Source organism: Hesperophylax consimilis, chromosome 8, assembly GCF_061612785.1.
Source record: "Hesperophylax consimilis isolate HC1 chromosome 8, BYU_Hcon_1.0, whole genome shotgun sequence".
In the NCBI taxonomy this organism is placed as follows: domain Eukaryota; kingdom Metazoa; phylum Arthropoda; class Insecta; order Trichoptera; family Limnephilidae; genus Hesperophylax; species Hesperophylax consimilis.
The window spans coordinates 20441921-20457224 of NC_142843.1; the positions used below are offsets into that span (position 1 = coordinate 20441921).

The 15304-nt window shown below is 30.1% G+C and overlaps 1 protein-coding gene across 3 annotated transcripts in view; it reads left to right on the top strand.

Moving 5' to 3' along the window:
- The window catches only part of LOC149421694 (uncharacterized), a 253161-nt gene extending 238088 nt beyond the window's left edge, over positions 1 to 15073 (top strand). For all 3 annotated transcript variants that reach the window (XM_089635019.1, XM_089635020.1, XM_089635018.1), the window contains 2 exons: positions 2840 to 2979; positions 10835 to 15073. In XM_089635019.1, coding sequence (XP_089491145.1) covers positions 2840 to 2979; positions 10835 to 11145 — 451 coding nt within the window. In that variant the 3' untranslated portion in view covers positions 11146 to 15073. The remainder of the gene's footprint in view (positions 1 to 2839; positions 2980 to 10834) is intronic.
- Positions 15074 to 15304: the final 231 nt, after the last annotated feature.

The following is a 15304-nucleotide window of genomic DNA, read 5'->3' on the forward strand; positions in this document are numbered from 1 at the left end:
TAGCCACAATAAATCATTCAAACTGTTGATTTATGGATTATAAGCTGCCATTAATCATCAACTACATTTGTGATTCTGAATCATTAATGAGAGGGAGCAACTTTACCGTATTATTTATTATATAAGGCAGTTACTACCACCGTGTACGGCGTAATATGGCTACTACGTAAGAGGAAGGGCTGCTCTGCCTTTTTCACATAAAACTTTAATTTGGATTTGAGGCAAAAATACTTTAACAAACTGAATAGTTATTTTGTATCAAAAGGTAAAGCAAGAATCTAATAGGATACGTACTATTATTTTTGTTTGTGTTTTAAATTATAAAATATAGGCCATTAAAGAAATCGACTTTTCTTAATTTTAGAGGCAACTTTGACAATTTAAAGTTAATAATTATTATTAAAAAAATAATCTAAGCCAACCTGCTTTGTAATTTTGACACAACGTTGCTTTCGAATACGCGTGTGTTTTTATATACCTACATTATTTTATATGTATATATGTCACCAATGACAGCTAAAAACAGGTTTTTTTAAACGGCGCCATTTCTTGGTCATAAAAGCAACACGCACTATTGTTTCTCCATCTGCACAGATCGACTAAGCCTCGGCAACTCGTGGTGGGGTACAGCTAGTGAAATATAAAACCAAAAATAAAACTTTCATAAAATGGTTTTTTAGGTCGATATTTTAAATTTATATACTTACGACAAATAATTTGTGTTCCAACTAAAATCGGTCGTTAAAAAAATAAATTTAAGCTCATCAAAATGTTTTTTTTTTTAAGTGATTGATTCATTGAATTCAATTGAATTTATATATAATTTAAATTGAATTTATTAAATTATATTGAATTTAACTAGCCTCTAAAATCACAAAGAATCAATTTATTGAATGGTAATTTTATAAATTTTAACACAAATAAATAAAGTACTAGGTATTTGTTTTAACTTTGATTTATTAATCAAATTGGTCAAGTATTAAGGCTTCAAATATAAATTTAATTTTTGTATGAAAAAGGCCGAGCAGCTGTTTCTCTTAACAATGTATGATAAGAATTCAGAGGGGCGCCTTAAATGTTTTGGTAATTATTCGGAATCGCTGGACAAGGGTTATATGAAATATTTATATATAAAACCTTCTGATTTACCTTAATTTACTATAAAAGGAATCTGACTGCATTTGGGATATTTTTAATTTTAATTTTTAATTACGTAAATCGAAAATTCACTCTCGTTGTATGGGATGACCGCTGGAATGGTTTCTGCATAAATAAACCAATCACGGTTTCTGTTGATAAAATTTTCTTTTGTTTGTATTCCTGATACGAGTGGCTATATTTTTTATCATGTGCAAATACTAGGTAGGTACTATTTTAGCCAAACTCGAAAAATAAAATAAAGATATTTAGGTATGTTTTATAAAATAGAAAAATTAAAAAAGGTGATGTTATTATAGGTTAGGTTGGATAATTTTAGGTTAGGTTGGTTTATTATTAGGATTTAGGTTAGGATAGATTGGATATTATAGGTAAGGTTGGATTATTATAGGTTAGGTATGATTATTATTAGGATATAGGTTAGGTTGGATTATTATAGGTTAGGTTAGAATATTGTAGGTTAGGTTCGATTATTATAGGTTAGGTTGGATTATTATTAGGATATAGGTTAGGTTAGGTTAGGTTAGGTTGGATTAGGTAGAATGAAATCACAAACCAGTCTATACAAACCTAGCGTAGCCCACAAACTACTTGAAAACTGGGATATAACTCTAAAGGGGACGCGAGCAGGCGTTATTAAAGGTTCCCCAACATTTATAGGTTAAGTTAGGTTGGATTATTATAGGTTAGGTTAGGTTGGATTATTATAGGTTAGGTTAGGTTGGATTATTTTAGGTTAGGTTAGGTTGGATTATTATAGGTTAGGTTGGATTATTATTAGGACATAGGTTAGGTTAGTTTAGGTTGGATTATTATAGGTTAGGTTAGGTTGGATTATTATAGGTTCGGTTAGGTTGGATTATTATAGGTTAGGTTAGGTTGGATTATTTTAGGTTAGGTTAGGTTCGATTATTATAGGTTAGGTTGGATTATTATTAGGACATAGGTTAGGTTAGTTTAGGTTGGATTATTATAGGTTAGGTTAGGTTGGATTATTATAGGTTAGGTTAGGTTGGATTATTTTAGGTTAGGTTAGGTTGGATTATTACAGGTTAGGTTGGATTATTATGAGGACATAGGTTAGGTTAGTTTAGGTTGGATTATTATAGGTTAGGTTAGGTTGGATTATTTTGGGTTAGGTTATGATATAGGTTAGTTTAGTTTAGGTTTGATTATTATAGGTTAGGTTACTATAGTTTAGGTTAAATAAAACAATAATTATAATAATAACTAAATATATGTTTTTTAAGTAACATAAAAATATTTTATTTTTTGAGTTTGGCCAAAACAGTACCTAACTAGAATTTGCATTCTGAAATGATTCAAATTCAAGCTACTCGTATCAGGAATACAAACAAAAGAAAATTTTATCAACAGAAACCATTCCAGCTGTCATCCCATACAACGAAAGTGAATCTTCGATTTACGTAATTAAATATTAAAATGCTAAAATTAAAAATATCCCAAATGCAATCAGATTCCTTTTATAGTAAATTAAGGTAAATCAGAAGGTTTTATATATAAATATTTCATATAACCCTTGTCCAGCGATTCCGAATATTTACCAATGTTTTAATTTTAAATTGCACGGGGGAGAGAAATTACACCCACTGTGTCAAAACATCATAAGTTATTCAGATGAAGGGTTTTGAAATAATTTTTGGTATGAATTTGATTACAGCATCAAGGTCCTGCCAGCTATGGGTTTTGAAAACCTCAATTCTCTGGAGACCCTCAATCTGCAGAACAACAAGCTTACACACATCCCAGAGGAAATTATGGAGCCGATTGTTGATACATTGCGAGTGGTGGACATTATGGGTAAGTCGTACCCAGTGAAAAAGAGAACTTCAAAAAATATATAAATACTAGAAATAAGCCTAATAAATAATTACTCGTCGAAAATAGTCACTAAACAATAGGTAAAATAGATAACTAGATATTATTTGGTTCAGATAAAAGAGAACATTGGATTTTGAAATGACTTGAACATCAGTATCAAAAATACTAATTTCGGTTATCTGTGCTATACGTTAGTCAGTTCTGTGTGAAATTTTTCACGTTCAATAAAATCAAATTTACTTTTGCATTTTAGTGTCATTTTCAAAATTGGAACTAATAGTGTAAAATAATTCAAACAACGATAAATTAGGTACCTACCTATAATATTTTTACACACATACATTTACATATTATATTTATATTTTACATTTACGCTTTAATATTTTAATGTAAAATTGGAATTATCTTTTTTTTATTTATTAAAATAGATGCACTTCATGTGGTCTAATATAAACAAAGGTACATTTTTATTTTCATTTGGAACTAAACTATATATATCTAGATTTTTATATAGTAAACATTTCTGTTTTGTATGGTGTATGTAGAAGTCTTCATTACAATGTAAATTGTCTCTAAAGTAAGTTGGTAGTAAATTGATAAAAAAATCTTTGTAGATAAATAAAAAACTGTATGGAAAATACTTAACACCAAACTGTAATTTCTTAAGCATTTTCTTTACTGCTTTATATTTACTCTCCTTTGAAATTAGTCTCATTGCTCTATTCTGGATTTTTGGAGATTTTTAAAATGGAGTCTATGTGTTGTGCAATTTTTTTTTGGAAATTAGTAAGCTAATCTCTTCATCGAAGTTTTTCCTAACTCTTCCAATGAAAGATGCCTTCTAAGCCATTTTTTTGGCAATAAAATTGTACTTTATCTTTTTAACCTATTTCAAGATTTCACCATCCATTATTACTAGATGACGCTCATTGTACTTTAGTTTACCAACGATCATGTACATTGTTTTCAAGGTGTTTAAGTTTTTTTTAATTTTCAGCCATTTGCACCCACTATTAAGATCACCATTGATTTTCTCAATTATACTTTCACAACCCTTACCGGTGATAAGTAAGCGCTTTACAAATGATAATATCCCGTGCTTCTTCACGGGCCTGCGCTAGTTTATACTCACCAAGAAAATGTGGTCACGGTGGTAGGCATAATTTATGTGTCCAATACTTTTAATTCTGCGATAACCATGTGGAATGGACAGTACCTTTTTGAACCTATTATTGCTACTTCACTGGCACGTTTCTCAACGCCGAGCTTGGCATTCATACTTTATTGCTATATGGTGGTAATCGATGTAACATTCAAATAACTTTAACACTATTAAACGCAACTTACTTTCAGACTGTCTTTGAAAATTATTTGTGAGTTAATCGCCGATCCTCTTAAGTTATATGTAACTAAGTAACCAACCATAACGCTTTTTTCCCGTAGTGGTAGGTTTGAAAAATGCATCGTTGCCACCATGCAACCGTTGTCTTGGCTCTTTACTTCAGTCATATTATTTCATCATCTCATTCGCACTCTTCTATTGTTGCCAATTTTGACGTGACTTGACTCAAGTATTTGATTCACTTGATTTCCAGGAGTCATCGACTTTCCGTCACAATTTGTGAGATTTAATTATGACTCAAAAAATATTTTCTCTTGTTAATCATTTCACCGTCCATCGGCTATACATTTCCAATTTTTTTTTTAATAGTACTGTTAACGTATTTTTAAATGTTAAAAAAAATCTTATTGTAAATATATGATTCTTGACGTTAATTAATGCCCTACTAATTGAGAATGTGTCGTGTTTAGGGAGGGAGTATTATCATGAGTTTTATACATTAGATGATAAATAAATACTACCAAAAATATACATACAAATTCAAATTAACGAACAAATAATTTTAACGAAAATAATTTTTTTTATCAAATACATGCAATGTTTTAACCACACAATCAAATTAGTTTTAGGTAAAGTATATTTTTTAGTTTAGTCTTAAAAAAATCATAATTATTTCAGCTTGTATTTCTTTAGGGATTTTCTTAACCCTTAGAAGACCGGTAATATTTGGTAAATATCTCAAAGTTAAATATAATATTGATAATTATATTATAAAAAAATGACAGGCGTCTACAATGTCACCGTTTTTCTTGGGAATTTTCATGGACACACTGCTCTACACAATGCATTTGGCAGTGCAACTGAAGGTAGTCATAATTTCAATGAACTCATAGTTGTTCGGATCCCAAGGGTTAAAACTTTTAATGGCAGTAAGTGTAATGGTGTGTGCCGTTTATTTTTATTGAGCTTAGGATTATTATTTGTCCCGTTGTTCTCGGTCTGGTGCTTAGTGACTCTATTAATAACTTATCTTTGTGGATTTAATGAACTGAGTAATGAACTTTTTTTATAGAATAATTCAAATGTTGAATAATCTGGTTTTTTTAGAATAATTTTAATGAGTCTTCTTCTATCTCATATTTGCAGTGGGACTTAGTTGGTTTTATATGATCCTCCCTAGCCCATTATTGCATCAGCTCAATCATATTCCATTATGATTGGGCTGATGCAAATTAAACCTTAAGTTTATAGGTTCATGAAGACTAATAATGTATACGTCCCTTTTAAAAATAAATACCAAGGTTGACGTCTTTCATTTTTACACTAAAGACGACCAATGCGATCTAAATGACACGTTTTGTAAAAATATATTCTTCCTGTTACACAATATATTCAAATTTAATTAAATTGACTAAATTTAGCTCAAATATTTGTGCTGAATACCTTGTATACGTTGCTTTAAATAATCTTATCAAGGAACTTTTTATTCAAATTATTGTTATTTATGTTTGTGATGGAATTCCAAAAATTCAAAAAAAAAATTCCTCTTATGGTAAATATAAGTGGAAAAAAAGTGTGTACAAATTGGAAAAAGCTTCAAATTTTTCGAATATATTATTAAATTGTTGTTGCTTCAAATTAAATAACTTCTTACTTGAAATAATATCATTATGTTCCCGTCAGAATAATGTATATGCTGTAGTATGATTTTTCGTGGCACAGTTGATACTTGAACAGATAAATCATTTAGTAATATTATTCCGTCTAATATTCCAACAAAAAGTAAAAGGAATATTCCTACATTCATTTGATTTACGCATGGGAAAGATTTATTACTGAGAAGGCTCCATTACACTTTTGATATTAAATTATTTTAAATCCAGCGTGACTGTTCTTTACAATAAAATTTATCGCACTCTAGGCTAAAGTGGGGGTTGCAATTGAGAATAATTATAATTCAATAAATCTTGATTTTTTATACGCGTCACATCGTTTCTTACATATGTATATCTACGGATCAGTTGTATACATTTCACGTCGTTTCATACTACGGATCGTTTTATACAAGTAACATCATTTCGTACATATGTATACCTACGGATCAGTTTTAGGAAAATCAACTATTATTTTTAACTAATTTTTAGCCTGCTCTACCTACAACATATTTTTTAACTATATCAGTTGAAATAGAATTTCTGATACATTTAAACCTTTCGATTAGTGATGTTCTAAAAATATTTCCACAGTGAGCTATTGAGCCTATAAATATCCGCTGTCCCAACAAAAATAAGACTCTACGTTACTTTTTTTTCCATATCACTTAAAAAAATAAATAAATAATGAGAACTTATTGAAACTAGAATACTGTGCGAAATCAGTTACAACTGCTAGTAAGAAACAGGATTCAGAATTGAAACGTTGCTTGAAATGGTTATAGTGTGTTTGGTGATTAGAACTGAATAGCCAGGTACTTCTCCACTCTCTGCTTCTCCATATTTTTCCCATCCACTACCTTCAGCCTTACAACATACCCCAATTGGGGATGCTATATGCTCCAAATTATTGAGCACATAGCATCCCCAGTTGGGAATCTTGTGCGGTATTCACATATGAAAAAAAAGCTGTGATTTCAGTTACAGTTTTAGTTCCGAAACATAAAAGTATTAAGTTTAAGTATTACATATTTCACAAATACATTGCATTTAACAAAATAATATATTAACAAATAAACATGTCTTACATTTATATAATTATATACAAAGTTCGACTACCATAATACGGGCATGTGTCTAGTGCGGTAGTCGAAAAGCATGTAAAAAACTGTATACAGATATATTTCACGAATAAAAGGAAAGAAAAAAAAATTATCGGCGCCTATTAAAATATTATTTTTACAGTTGGATAGAACATAACAATATCATATGGTACCAAAATTGGCTGAATCAATTACATAATTTACATTACCTATCTTACAATACCAATTTTTTTTTATTAAAAAAAAAGAAGAAAAAAATAAATTCACATTACACAATATAATACCGTTTTAAATTACATAATATAATATAAGTATTTGATGTACCCCATAAATAAGCAAGGCTTGTGTGTATGGGGGGTGAATGGATGTTATCCATTGTTAAGCAATGGATGTTATCCATTTCCAACGGATCTATCACATGAAGAATCTAAATTTTTACTGTCACTTATCACTTTTGCTACAATAATTGCTTATAATTTTAACCGAACCCGATCAACGAAACTAGATTCTATTTATTGATGAAACTAATACTTATGTAACAACCCCCCACGCTACAACGACATTAATTGTTGCGTGAGTAAGATGGATGTCAACCTATCAGCCACAATTTCGGTATTAAAACGAACCTTATTGTGACATAACATCAATCCTACAATTGAAGCATTGAATTACCTGGTTAACGCGTTAACAACAGAGCAATTAAGATAATTTACTTCTGTAAAAGTGGTGTCAGCAATAGCGCATCATTAGACCTTCCAATTAGTTCCGATAACAGTATTTGAAGGATCAATAACTGACTGGTTTAGATACATGTTCGTTTTCGCTATATTCTAGTAGCGGCATTAAATAATAATTGACTTCCTGCAGTTTTTGATAGAACCATACTCATCAATTATAATGATCACTTTACAAATAATTCAGGTATTTTTATAATGATTAAATTAGTATTATTGTATTGGAGTCACTCAGTCACTTGAGTTTCTCACTCTAACGGACCTGTTTTGAGATATATATACCTATTTATATACAATATATATATGTTTTTTAATATTTTCAACTGGTTGTGACCAGTTGAAAAATATTAGAACATCTAAAGGGAAATCGAAAAAAAAACTGAAGAAAACATCGTTAATGAAAACTAATTTGCAACAATCTCCGAGCTAAATAACATATTACAATATTTTTTCAGAAAACAGATAATTGAACGAAAAACAAAATATTTAGTTTTTGGAATAACTTAGTGAGTAAAACCTCAAATTGTAATATAAAATTATTTTTTAAGACTATATAAAAATATTATGAATATTAACGATTCCTAAACGAATTCTAAATGAAAAACAAAATGCTTGCCCTTTGAAATTACCCGAAGTGTACGGGTTAATGGCGAACAATAGCGTTCTAGAACTCAATCGTTCAAAGTTACCCGATGTTCGCAACTGCTCTAACCCCCCACATATATAATACCTACATCATTAAGTTCAAATTTTTTTTAAATACGTCAAACAAGAGAGAAAAAGCATTTCTTGTGCAAACGTATTACTAAATTGAAAATTCATCGCTTAACGTCTGCTAAATTACACAATATGGCCAAATGAGACAAATTATAACTTGATCCATCCTTGATCAATAACTTCCGACCAATTTGACTCTCGACCGCAGTGTGTAGCGGTAGGAACCATCCGCTGACATACCAAGACTTCTAGACACGCGTTGACATGGAATTACAGCTGCCACTCGGAGGACTCAAATAAGCTAGGCGTTGAATTCCAGAGAAGCCGGCAGTTGGTTTTCGAGGCGAGTGGGAAACGGACACCTGAGGGCGGGCTACTTGAATCGTCGGAGATTGATACACGCACGTGAGACATCTTATTAATCCTCATGAATTAGACACATAATCTCTTAGATATCACCATGTTTATAAATTCGTTTAGACTAGTTTCTAGACTGGCGCTCAGTGGTGATGTCTTATTTTAAGCTGTTTAGTTATTATAATTTTTACGAGTAAATGTCGTGGCCGAGTTCAAATTACGTTGTGCTATCAAATAGCCAACCACCCCTGATTTTCTAAGTTTTAGTCTTGCTCTTGTATTTAAAGTTTAAATTAAATATTCATTCATATTATTATACCACAATTGATATTCTGAGTCTTCATTTCAATTCCCCTTATTGCTGCAAGCTATGGTGGAGCATATTACCAGAATACAGTGAGTTTAATATAATATATGGTGACAATCTACGTTACAAAATGTAAAAATTGTAATAACTAAACAGCTTAAAATAAGACATCACCACTGAGCGCCAGTCTAGAAACTAGTCTAAACAAATTTATAAACATGGTGATATCTAAGAGATTATGTGTCTAATTCATGAGGATTAATAAGATGACTCACGTGCGTGTTTCAATCTCCGACGATTCAAGCAGCCCGCCCTCAGGACGACCTGAAAGACATCGAGGATATGGAAAGACAAAGAAGAGTGATATCCGTTAGAGCAGGTATGCTGTCAAGGCATTTTCACTTTTTCAGTACAAATGTCAAAAGGGTACTATTCAATGCATTCTGCACTTCGCTGTACACGTCAGATCAATGGGTAGATTACACTGCATTAAAGTGACCGATTAGTTTTGTCGAAAATATAATCAACTGTATTTTATGTACAACTTACGCTTTTGTATTTAGGAAATAATTTCGAAATAATAGGTCCAATTTATTCTATTAAATTAAAATGTTGAAAAAGTTATCTATTAATTAAAACCACCAGATACTTTCATAAACATGAATAACTCAATCAAAGCTTTTTTCGTAAATGTGTATTTCGTAGTAAGCTTCGTAAAATAAAATGACACTGAATGATGACCTAAAAGCAAAAGTTATATTTTCTTCGAAACAATAAACAACACATTTTTTTAAATCTCATTTTTCTCAATTTTACTGAGCTGAGAGATTATGTAGAATTTGTCGTACAAAATTCGGGATAATGTTTTTTGTAATTTGCTTTGGAATATTATTATCAACATATTATTTAATTTGGGTAGATAAGGTTAGATCTTTTTGAGTTCCCGCGGGAACAAAGTTGATTAAGATTGATTAGTGCTGAAATTAAGGTCGAAATTTAAAGGAAAAGAGGAAAGAAATAACCTTTTCATTGCTTACTAATTTGATAGGTTAAATATGGTAAATTAAATTAATTTTCTATCCTTTCGTCGCAGTTTCAGTATTGATGCATAATAATAGTAAATATTAAATTTACAAAGGAACCAAATTAAACGAAAATCAATATCGATAATTATACACCGATGTAGATATTGTGATAACTGGTAATATTCCTCTACGGTTAGGTTCAGTATAGTAAATTCGTTCCATTGATTAGGTCGGAATTTTAAATACCTAACACCAACTGAGTCGGGTAGGCAAACAAAATAATTTGTTCTTTGTTTAGAACGACACATCTACTGTTTCCGCGAATTTGAAAAGTAGAAATAAATTCGCGCAATTTTCCGAAAAGATTTCTTATTCCGCATTTCAACAAGATTAATCTCACTATATATGCATTAATGTCCTTTTGACTTCGAAATGACCTTTACTATTTCGTGAAGCCTTGTTGAAATTCAAAATGTCTCTTATTGGCAATATTTTACGACCATCGGAGTATTATTGATTCATTTGAAAAGTTTGAATCATGATTACGAGAGATTATTGTTACGTATAATTTAATTATTTAAATGTATTTTTTTGCAGATAACCCGCTGATATGCGACTGCGAGTTGCGTTGGTACAGCGACTGGCTGAGTGGACTGCGCGACCGCGACGACGAGATGATGCAGAAAAAACGCACGCTTTGCACAATGGCCAGCGAGCACCGCGAATACAGCGTGCAGAGCATGCCAGTGGAGCGCATGGCATGCGTCGGCAAGCGCATCCCCGGCCGCGTCTCGGCCGCTACGGCCCTGCTCTCCCGCCCACTTGTACCACTTCTGGCCGCGCTGTGCCTCGCCGCGCCGCTGTCGCCGCCGCTCACCGCGGCGTGCTTTGCCGCATGCTTAGGATAAGCACCATCGAGACAGGACCTAAATACAACCCAACTTAGACAGAAACATGATTGTATAAATGCTCAGTGTTGCAGAGAATATTTATTAAATTAAAAAAAAAAACTAGACTCCACTCAATTTAATTTTTAAATGATATATAATTTTAATGAAAATATTTTTTCAATGCTTTGGCTAACCATCTCAATGCGAAAATTGGGAGAACGAGTGCTCAGTATATTAATAACAACATTTTATTAAAATCAATGGTTCGGACCCCATTACATTATTTTTTCACCAATTTGATTATCAAAAATGAATCGCGCTTTATATCCGATAGGTAACATAAGGAAAACTCGTGTTCATTATAAATATTATGTAGTATTTTAAGAAGCGCTGCATTACTAATGTTTGAGCCATTCATTTAATAGTGAGATTTTTAATCCTTTTTTCTAGTACTGTATTCAAATTCTTTCTAAAACTTGGATTGCGGCTTCGAGCTAATCAAGAAGTTGAACATTTTAATTCGCAATCGATAAATAAATGCCAGTGGAATTCATCATATTATTCTTTGCCATACTGTGCACTTACATAAAGGACTAGACTAGTAGAAGATTCTTTGCAGAGTGTTTAGCAGAATTTTAAGGATTTATTGGAAACGATTATGTAATTTGCTCGTGTGAAGTAAGAAAAATATTTGTCTTAATTTATTAAATAAAATATATCTTTCAAACTATATACACGGGTTGGCTATGTTGAGTAGACTGTGAACTGTAAAATTATCTCTGAAATAATGAATATTAAACACTACCTAATCGTTCATGGTAAATAATAGAAGCTTAAAAGTTCAATTTTATTAAAATATAAGTAAATTCGGGCATTGGATGATATTTGCGTCAGATTATTTGTATTTGTAATTGTATATTGCCTTCAATAAAATTATCAATATCATTACATATCAACAAAAATATTAACCTTTCATATGAATCTCAAAAAGTATATTATCAAATCATTGAAATTGATTATAAGAGATTAACTGAAATACTCAATTGATACCTATTTTCTGAATTGTATGGATTGTGGAATGCATAGAGTAATGTCGATTTTAGAATTTTTATATAAAAATATGAATTTTTGAAAATTGTTGTACATAGAAATGAGGGGCATATAAGCAAATGAGACAGAGACAACACGAGTTCTAGTTAAATGGAATGGTTAATTATACACAAGAGTCTTTATAACACTTGAATACTTTCGATGTAAGATGAGAAAATGTTAATCAAGGAAATGCAGATGAATATTTATGTTTTCTTCACATACAGTTATAATTCTAATCTTCAGATATACTAATCTACGGATTATGAGAAAAAGCATAGAAACTAAGAAAAATTATACAATGTTATGCAAACGAACCGCTTTTATAAGACAAAACATGTCTCATTCTGAAAATGTGCATTAATTTTGCTCTGATGAAAATTCAGTAAAATCTTAAAAGCACCTAAAATTGAAAATGCAGCATACTTTAAGTCATCAACAAAATCAGTATAATCGTAAAAGAATATATAATTGTGAGTGCAGCATACTTTAAGTCATCAAAAAAATCAGTGAAATAGTAAAAACATGTATAATTGGAAGCGAAACATACTTCAAGTCATCAACAAAATCAGTAAAATCGTAAAAACATATATAATTAGAAGTGCAGAATACTTTAAGTCGTCAACAAAATCAGCAAAAACATAATGTATTTAGAAGTGCAGCATACTTTAAGTCTTTAACAAAATCTTCCTCCTTCATATATTTGATTACCGAATTATAAAGGGTGGGAAAAGTAAATATAAGGGATTAGTCATGCTAGTCTTTTGTTCAAGTGTCAGGAACGATGGACTACATGACCAACTCTTTATATAAGTATTTGTCCCGTTAACTTCAAACTATGTACTTTGATAAAATATCTATTTTATTAAACTTTTTCACGTAATTCACTTAATTTTATAAAAGGAACGGCGTCTTGCAATCGCTTAAGGTATAAAACGAACATGTTTTTTAAACTAGGTATACTGTTCATCTATTCAAATTTATTCCAAGATCCGGAAAATTTCGTAAACCTTTACAAAATCATATTTTTAACATATTATATGCATTTTCAAAAAATGTCGTTATGAAAATAGGATAATAATTTATCCCTTGATAAAATTGATCATGATAATCAAGAACAATCAAACAAAAAATACAAAGACAGGGTGTTTAATTTAAATATTAATATCCCTGAATAACTGAATGAAATTGAAAATATATACAGGGGGAGTCGATACATATCACGTGGGTGTCTGATATACATATTATTATTCTAGTAATATTCATACACCTAACTACATATATAATCAAATGTAATTTTTCGAAAAACCTACATAGTTATATATTGAATGCATCTATTTGTTAATCGTATACCAAACCTTTATATTAGTAATATAATATGCAAATAACATATTGATATATCGTATCGTATCATATCGCAGTCATATCATTAGCGGGTTAAATTAAGTAAACATATTTACTCTAGGATATAATCTATTCTTAAATAAACTTGAATGTATTCGCTTATTGCAATAATGCACTTCACTTGTTACAGTTAAACATCTACCCCTTACTAATAAAGATGTTTTAAATTTTACGTAACTGATTAATGAATGATTGTTTAACAGTTGTGTAAAATTTAAAACGTGTTTATTAGTTAGGTATTAAAGATTAATATTATTGTGTCCAGCACATTATTTTTCACTGAATTTATCGACAAATAAATATTTAGTTATTTTTATTTGAAAGTTAATTATCACAAAAAAATCATTAAGATTTTAAGTACATAGTTTCAGGCATAGCTTATTTTGTTCCAGATTTCTCGTTTATTTCTTTAGAGATATGCTTAAAATAAAGTTACTTTAAGCACATACTAAATGTTAAAATACTTGCATAATCTAGTTTTTTCTTGAATATTTAATAGTAGTCAGATATGCATGCAAAATATGAATATTCCACTTATGTAGAGTAAAAAAATCTAATATTTTAAAATATAATTCCCATGTCGTACATGTTAACGAATTTTAACATTTTATGATGTTAAATATTTTAAAATATGGTGGTTTTAATATTAATTAAGTCGTTGGATTGCGTTAAAACTGAGAGCATTTAACATGGTGTTTATTTTGCGTGTAATATTAATATTAAACTAATAATTTACATATTGGATCACATATCACGTGGATCTGAAAGCATGTCTTGAGCGAAGATTCGAACCATTAAATGGCAGATTCATCGTATTGAACATGTTTAGAATTGTATTTAGTTTATCGGTTTCTACCTTTCCACGGTGCCCTAGCGGCAGTAGAACGAACCACTTCATACAAACATATCGATCTGGGTGTGCCCGCCGCCCGTTACATATCACACGCAATATTTTCGTCAAATATTGTGATTTAACTAGCTATATTAATGCATGTCTTTATTTAGCACATAAATAAATATTAAATTAAGAGCCTTATTATATGAGAACCTTTATTGTTAAATTATGTATTCAGCAATTCCTGTATTTTTTACAAATATTATATTAAAACGAAAAATATTTTTTCTGATTTTTTATAAGTTATTTCAAATAAATATATATTATGTTTTCTATTAATTTTATATAATATTAAGATAACCCCTTGAAATGTGTGTATTTTGAATGTTGAATATCAATTTTATTAGAATCGACATTATATTTAAAATATTCTCATTCAATAAACTAAATATAATTTAGGCTAAGAACTCATATTAATCTTGTTTTTCCTGCTATTATCTCGGTGTTAATCAAATGGCTGTATTTTAATACAATATTATAGTTTAAACTGTGCAGTTCTACCAAACTGCATATTCATACATGTTGTTCAAAATAATATTCTTGTTGTTGTTACACTTTATAACCCTGTCTTTTCATTAATTAAATATCTATGTGTATAATTAATAAATATAATGTAAGTTAAATCAAATAAAAAAAAATCACAAAAGCCTTAATAGCGTATTATATTAATTTTAATCTATAAAATATTGTTTTCGATTATATCTACATTATTATATATACGAGTGGGACATGATATATTGCTAAATTAAAAATCACACATTATAGATATAGCAATAAAATTTACAAATT